This window comes from Macadamia integrifolia, chromosome 10 (assembly GCF_013358625.1).
Source record: "Macadamia integrifolia cultivar HAES 741 chromosome 10, SCU_Mint_v3, whole genome shotgun sequence".
Classification (NCBI taxonomy): domain Eukaryota; kingdom Viridiplantae; phylum Streptophyta; class Magnoliopsida; order Proteales; family Proteaceae; genus Macadamia; species Macadamia integrifolia.
Window position 1 is genome coordinate 22,213,684 of NC_056566.1, and position 8,406 is coordinate 22,222,089.

General features: G+C 38.5%; 1 protein-coding gene across 4 annotated transcripts in view; it reads left to right on the forward strand.

Moving 5' to 3' along the window:
• LOC122091379 overlaps positions 1 to 5,812 on the forward strand; it is an 83,286-nt gene extending 77,474 nt beyond the window's left edge. For all 4 annotated transcript variants that reach the window (XM_042661278.1, XM_042661279.1, XM_042661277.1 and 1 more), the window contains 2 exons: positions 4,828 to 4,892; positions 5,449 to 5,812. In XM_042661278.1, coding sequence (XP_042517212.1) covers positions 4,828 to 4,892; positions 5,449 to 5,703 — 320 coding nt within the window. In that variant the 3' untranslated portion in view covers positions 5,704 to 5,812. The remainder of the gene's footprint in view (positions 1 to 4,827; positions 4,893 to 5,448) is intronic.
• The last annotated feature ends 2,594 nt before the right edge of the window (positions 5,813 to 8,406 follow it).

Sequence of the window (8,406 nt, forward strand, 5' to 3'; positions counted from 1 at the left end):
TGGTTCAACCGGTTTTGGGTCATTTTGGCTTAAAGGGTCCAATTGGTCCCTAGAATAGGAATGTTATAGTCACACTAGGATTAGGTTCAGAAGTCCTAATACAACTAGGATTAGTGAAAAATAATTATTAATCAATTATTTGATTATTTAAATTTGTTTATTAGTTGCTTAGGTGTAGCCCTAGGGTGAGTCCCACGCCCCTCCCAAAAGTCAACAACTCCTAGTTAAGTAGTATTCAAATTTTGAAACATATAAAAAGGCCTAGATCAACCATAAATATCATATTAAAACTAATATGGAACTTTTAATTCAAAATTCTACTTTGTTTGTCTTATATGGAGGGAGGCCCCACACCGCCTCTAAGAAACCCTAATTTCTGAAAGTTCCAGAGTTTCCCAAAATTTGTTTCTAAGGTTTATTAGGTTAGTTTAGGATATTGAGTTTGTCAGATTATGAAAATTCATTAGTTAGTGTTTATTTTAAGTTAACATGTAGTAGGGGCAAAATGGTAATTTTTAGGTTTTCACTAGGCATTTAAATTTTCACACAAGCTATGGCTAAAGGTAAATCTCTACTACATAACTATTATTGAAACACCATCAAAAGAATCCAAAGTCATCCCCAGTCATCCTGACCCTGCATTAGGTCAAAAGACAGAATTATCCCCGGTCCAAATTTAGGGTGTCACACTCTCTCCCCCCAATCCCTCTTGGGAATTGAGGTAGAGGTGATTTAGTCATTTGGTCCCCCTCGCCTTCCAACCTCTTCAACTCCTCAGCTTGGGATCTTGTTTGCTCTCACAATCCTCTCGCCTCCTGGCGTAAGATTGTTTGGTTTAAAGGCCACATTCTTTGGCATAGCTTCACGGCTTGGAGGGCCCTCTCCATCTATATCCCCACTCATTCTTTTGTTATCCACTGCCACATTAATGTCCCTCCAACTTATTGTCTTTTCTGGAATAGGATTGGAATTCCTAATCATCTCTTCTGTAATTGCCCCTTTTCCTCCATATGGAAAAAATCTCTCAGTTTCTATTGGCCTAGTAGGAGAAAAATTGTCCCCCTCAGTAGGGAATGGATCTAGGTTGATATAACCTATGTTGGTAATTCTATTTGTGATTTTGGCGGTAAGCTTGCCTTCTGCACCTCCATTAACCATATATGGATGGTAATTCTTCGAAGATGGACCTCTAACTTCTGCTCGTTCAGTATGATTTGGAACACCATCTCCTTTGATGTTAGAGTCAAGCTTCGATCGCTTCCCCCCCCCCTCCGGTCTGTTCGTGATTCTACCTGGAATAAGCTCATTCTTGCCTCCGGGATCTCCCTCCCTCTATCCTCCCCCCTATTGGGCCTGTTGCCCCTTCCCCATTGTTGTTGTATATTTACTTCTTTTTTTCTCTTTACCCTAGGGATCCTGTATATTCCCTCCCCCTTCGTCCCTTGGTAATGAATTTGTTATCCAAAAAATGGAAAAAAAAAAAAAGAACTTATGTTAAAATTGGCTGAATGAAAATAATTTCATGGATGGCAACACAAAATTTAATTTACTACACTTTTGGTTTGTAGTGACGTTTTACCATGATAATATTTACGAAATTTTCATAATTGAGAAAAACCCCAACATTTGAAAGTTGAAAATCGCCCCTACAACCAAAAATCTAATTTTTGTTGTTGGACTGGGGGGTTGACTTATCTTTTTGGAATTTGATTTTGAAACTATTTTTTGTTGGATTCAAATAGAGGAGTATGAATGTCAAAATAAATTACCAAAGGGGTTAACAGTCCCATTGAAGTCCAAACAAGATCCATAGTCACTTAGAACAAATCAGATTAAACAGAGAAGAACAGATCTGAAGACAACCAGAAATTAGGTCAAATAGGGCTTGAAGGGAGAAAACTCTCAATTGTCAAACCTGGCCTAGGATGGCCTTCAAATTGGGATCGAGTGTAGCCAAAAACATCCCCAAGTATGCCTCCAAAGATGGCTGGAAACCACCTAATAGTTTGGAAACCAATCTCAAAACCAGATCTGGGCAGACTAGGGTTTCACAGGGTTTTATGGAGAAAACCTGCAGTTGCTTGTGGGGGCCGCCAAGGGCTTGCTGTGCTGGTTGACTGCTCCTTTGGGGGTCTGGAATAAAACCCAAAAGGGATTGGTGGGTGCTTGGAATGTCTGAGCCTTATAAATCAAAAGAAATATACAAAAGGGTAGGTGGGAGCTTGGAGAGTGCATTGAATCAACCTCAACCACCATTTGGAGCATTGATGCACCCATAGTTTTTAAGGCGCTGCTAAGGCGACGCCTTACTAGCGCCTTGGCACTGATGCGGTCTAGAGATGGTAAAGCAGTGCTCCGCCTTACGTGAAGGGGCGCCTTATGGGTTTTTTTTTTTTTTAAACACATTTTAAAATTACTTGATGAATATTCCAAATATAGATTTTTTATTGGTAGGTGTATGATTTTATTAACACTTGAGATGTATGGGATCAACTTTACTCCACCAAAAATAACCAAAACAAACGAAACAAAAACACGATTCACAAATAGGGTTTGGATTTTGTCAAGGGTTTTAAGAAAGGGCTTTGAGAAGGAATCAAGGAACAAGGAAGAACCACTTATCTAGGCGACCATTTTGCTCCGGCAGCGGTGAGCTTCATTCTTCATTGACAGGAGTAGAAATATAGTGGATGATCTTAGGACTTAGGCACTCATTTTGGCATTATAGAGGTAAGTATAATAAATACTTGTATTTTTTATGTCTTCTTTTCTTTATTTTTATAATTTTTCTTCATAATTATGTATTTATATTATATGTTAATATGTTATGATGATTGATGATTGATGAAGATGAACTTAGTTTATTCACTTTATTGATTTGTTTTCTTGATTGGTATGAATATGAACCTTTAATATTTATTTAACATATGAGTAATAGGATTCAACTAGGATTTGAGCCAAATAGATTGGTTTTATAAACAAATTACACAAGAACGCTTTAGTCAATAAGGCGACGCTTTATGCCCGCCTTATCGCTAAGGCGCTCCGAAAGACCCTCGAACGCCTTCGTCGCCTTACCGCCTTAAAAACTATGGATGCACCATTGACGGCCATTGAAGGTCGGTTGGCTTTAATGGAGCTCCATTAAGGACTCCATGCAAGAAAGAGGAGAGAGAGAGAGAGGGAAGGGAGGTCCCCACAAGCAAGGCTCACTTGAAGATTCAAGTTCTCCATCATGAGGGGTTTTTAAAGATTCTAGTCCCTTGGAGGGTTGATTGCCCCCGGCCCTCTTTTTGAGGGTTTTGTCTCTTTGTTCCCCCGCCCCCTTTCTTCCCCTTGTATATTCTTTTTTCTCGGTAATGAATTTTTTATTCATCCAAAAAAAAAAAAAAAAGATTCTAGTGAGCATCGAAGCATTGGTGGCGACAAAGATTCCATTAGGTGTCAAGACTTTGTATGGGAGGGACGAGGGTTGTAAGGATCTCTATCACTTATTCTTTTTCATTTGTACTCTTGTATCCATGTATGCTAGCTAGGTGGTGTTTGATAAAATACCTAGTCTAGACTATGCATGTAGGGCATTGTATAACCCATTTACGTTATTATTATTTGGGTGTTCAATGGGTACTGGACCTGATAGTTGTAGCTACCATCTTGTAGCACTTCCTGATTATATGCTGGGTAACTGGGATAGGTGTACCTGTCAGTTGTAGCTGACTAAAAGCGTAGTGTTGAGTGACGAAGCCCATAGTGACATTGCTCCAGGGATGTAAACAACTTGCCGAACCACGTTTATCTTGTGCCGTGGATTGCATGTGTTATGTTTGCAGGATGGGTGTGTACACCAGCAAGGATTAAACTACTGGTATAGGTCACCATATCAGTTGGATAAATTTAAGATACATATCAGAGATATGCTAAGATATGCTTAAGATCAAGGATTGAAGTATTAGTATCGGTCGCCGTATCGGTCTGCTAAACTTAAGATACGTAGCGGAGATACTAAACCATGTCACCAGGTAGACCTTGCCACATGGTTGTATGTGCGCCTGGGCTTGGTGTGTTTCACGAACATGGATTTATTTGTTGTGTAAGTGCCAGGAAGCAACTATAGTATGGTAGGGCTGAAAAAGAAAATAAATTAATTACACTGATTTAAACCCCCCCCCCACTCCCCCAGTGTCGGCCATAGTTCCAACATACCAAAATATAAGTTATTTTATAGAAAATTTGGTTACCATATTAGTATGATCTTTAGTTAATTTCCCAATTATTGGTGGCATCGTTGTAGAATTGTTCTATTTTTGTTTCAACTGTACATTACTTACAATAATTCAAACCTGAGGCAAAGCATTTTAGAAGGCTTATTTTCAATTAAAGGGTCCAATCATGAGAAAGGTATTGTGATGACCCGCTATTTTGAGTTGTAAACCTTATGAATTAGTCATGTGTCAAATTTAGTTTCCATCTTAATCTTATGACCCACCATGTATTGAGCTTTCACCATTGCATTTTCAATGGTCAAAATAAATTGCTAAAGTTGAAATTCCAATCATTCAAAGCTTTATTTTTCCTTCTGAAAAATTATTTAGGCTGAGATTTAGTAACTATTATATGGTGATGTAGAGAACAACTGCACAAACTTTTAGAGCCAATGGATCTGCCACGTGGCAGATATTTGGCCATCATGATAAGCTGGAAAACTTTCCCTGAAGAAATTCTGTGCTGATGCTTTAACTATAGTGTTTCTGCAGTTACTTCACTAGATGACTTTCTCATTCTTATTCATGTCCTTTGTCTTGATCTTTGTATTCTTGACTATGCCAGGTATGCTAGCAGCCAAATATGAGCAGCTGGGAGGTGAAGTGAAATGGATGGGAAAACCTGATAAGGTGATGTCTGAATATCATGACTTTGTTACTGGATCTGGTAACATATAGAGATGATTCTACCCCTCTCCTACCCCACCCAGAGAGAGAGACAGAGAGAGAGAGAGAGATGTCCAAGTTGGAACATCTAATTCCTGCTCTAGGTTAGGCTTATGAAGTGATGGGTTCCATTTAGACGGGATGCAGGCCAAAAACAACCGAGTGGATGATTTTAGACCAAAGCAGTGATCTGGGCCCCTTTGTGGTCCGTCACAATTTGTTTTCATTTTGTAATTATGACAAAGAATTGAAAATATAAATTTGATTGATAGGATCATCTGATTAGACTGATTGGTCAAATTTGTCCTAGAACATTCATAAAACCTGCAAGTGGTGAGTCCTCTATATAATTCTGCATGTTGTGCTCTTACCTGTTTTTTGGTACTCATGCTATTGCATTTAGAATGCAGAACATGGAAGGTGAGCAATCTTCTGATAAATTTCTATTATTTATTAGTTATCTGATGTCAAATACTTGAGTTGTTTATTGAGTGTTTTGTCTTATCAAACCTTTTAACAGGTAATCTATGAAGCAGCTATGGCCCTAACCGGTGTAGATGCTTCTGACTGTATCGCTGTTGGTGACTCTCTCCACCATGACATTAAAGGTGCTAATTTCACTGGAATCCAATCAGCATTTATCACTGGAGGGATTCATGCAAATGAACTTGGACTAGATAGTTTTGGAGAGGTTGCAGATCCAACTTGTGTCCAAGCTCTTGCATCCAAATATGATGCTTATCCATCATATGTACTTTCTGCTTTTGCTTGGTAGTCTAATCTTGCTCTTGATGAAGATTCTTTTTTTCTGTTCTAATTATGTAATAAGAATTACATATTTAGGAATCAAATTCTTATATTTCAAATTGCACGTTCAACTTTCAGGGATTAGGGTACCACCGACCTCGTAACATTCCTTTATTCTGTGTATCTTTCCTTCCCCGATCCTGAGAGTTCTTTCATGAAAAGCTGAAAATTCATTCTAAAGAGGGAATGATATAAGTACGATTCTGTAAGTCCCTTGAACGATATTATGAAATAGAATTAATCAAAATTAAATTGTTTTTTCATTTGAAACAATTGGCTTTAAATAAATCCAAACCATTCTGCCCATTCCCCAGCCTTTCCTGCAAAGTGACAGCACATCAGTCAAAGCAAAGGATAAACTACAATCGGTGCTTGGATGACTTGGCATTAACACTGTCATAATCATCATTGGTTCCAAATAACTACCTTCAACATCTTCTCAACATCTTCTCAACATCTTCTTCAGTACTCTGCTCCCGAATTATTTTTTCCTGAATAAGTTATATAATTTTCATCTCCTTGCAGAATTGCAACAATCTGGTTGATTCTAGGCCTCTTGGATTCTTCACATTCGATGCAAGCAGCTGTAACTTTTATCTTCTTCAATTGATTTGAATCACATGGGCTAAGTCTGAACATTGGGTCAAGTAACTCCTTCATTAATCCTCCTTGTATCAGTTTGAACATTGGGTCGGAAGGTGCTTTGGCTAGGAGGCTCGGATGCGTAAGTTAGTTTCAGACAACAATAAATTATTGGAATAGTGGAGAGAGATTATGAAAGAGATTGACCACTTTTCTTTAGTCTTTCTTTCCTTTTTTTTATAGGATACATGTAATGAAGCTCTAATTTCAATAAGGGGTGAAATTCCCTGTTTACCCTTGTAGGTAGGAGCTCGGAGTTGGTGGAAAGTCCCTTGATTTTATGCTTAGCTCTTTTGAATGCCACATGTCATGCACCTATTGGCAACGTGAATTTGGGTATATTAGATGCCCCCAATTCCCTTGGGTCGTCACACGACTCACATCCAACCTCTCATAGGCTAAGGCATACGGCACTGGACACCTAATCGTATCCAGTCAGCTTGATTCCTCAGGATCCCAAAGTTGTAGGCTAATATGCATAATGCACCAAGATCACTAAAATCACATATATAACAAAAATTTATACTTAATTAGTGTCCTCTATGTGATACTAATTACAAACATACACAAAAGTTAAAATTTTAAATTTAGTGCATCTCCAAGTCGTTACATATTTGATCATCCATATTATATGCACAAAATATATACACAAAATGTAAAGTAAGATCACTAAAGACACTCAACAATCCAAGCCACCAAAGGCACAATCATCACATCCGCAATCAGGTTTATTGTCACACCCTACCCCAAATTTGGCTAAGGCATGCGGCACTGGATTCTAGATCCAGTCAGCCTACCAATACCCAGGATCATGGACACAGTGTAGTAACCAAACCAGAATGCCTATCAAAATCAGAGTACGGATATACAATCCTTAGGAATCATATATGTGGTGAACAACTACAATGATAGTTATAAATACATGCATGTTATAAAGAAATTCACAGGTTACAATAATAATAAATAAACCTTACAACCCATTAATAATAAAAATAAATGTAGAAATAGAAGGGATATCCATCTAGCTACAATGTGTCCCATAGACATAGCTTCACAACCATACTGATCTTTTGTTTTTCTCAGTTCCGGTTCCACTATCTAAATACATATATCAACGAGGGGTGAGATTCACAAGCCTAGTGAGGTGTGAGCAAGCAAGCACGCATATACAAGTCATGATGCCAGCACATGCTCACACATATCATACCAAAATGCTCCAAATGCATAATCCACAAGATTCATTTATTATTCTAATTTCCATTTTAATTACTAAGTCTCAATATGTGGGTATAAATTCTATAAGCAACATAGGTGGTATCTACGTCTGGCTTCAGAGATACAAGCTAGCTGCAAGCATGAGTCATCTAGTCTTAGAAAGAACCTCGGTCCCCCAACCAACCCCTAAATAGTAATCCCTGACAGCCATGGTCTCAGAATCCCAGTCTCCTATGCTGTCTGATGGCCATGCGTATAGTACGTCATACCATGTTGTGCCTTCTCAAGATACAGTATGTTGTATCTGGGCATAGTAGTCTTCCGTGACCTACCACCAAGTGGGATTAGCCAATATCTTACTCCCCTATTGGCTAGGGGTTATAGCATTGGGATGTGATCATAACCATTTTCATCTACATGCATCCATTCACACATCTGTGGCCATAGCTGTAAGACTGACCTCTGGGACCACGATCCCATAAAGAACCACAGCCACACCATGTCTCAGACCGCCAATATTACATTCATCACCACACAGCTAACATACTACACATCCACAAAACCTCGATCACATCCAAGTTGGTGAAATCATGCAACATGTGAAATATTTATTTTCATATAATATAAATCCATAACGTGGTAATTATCACATTCCACATGAGCATGTAGAACACAAAAAGTATATAGAAACACTCCGTAAAATAAAACAAATCACCCACTCACCTGATTCCCAAATCTGGTGTTCTTTCTCTGAATTCCCGATCACGTGTATCCTCATCAGGTATTTCAGGCTCCTAACTAAACAATTCATATT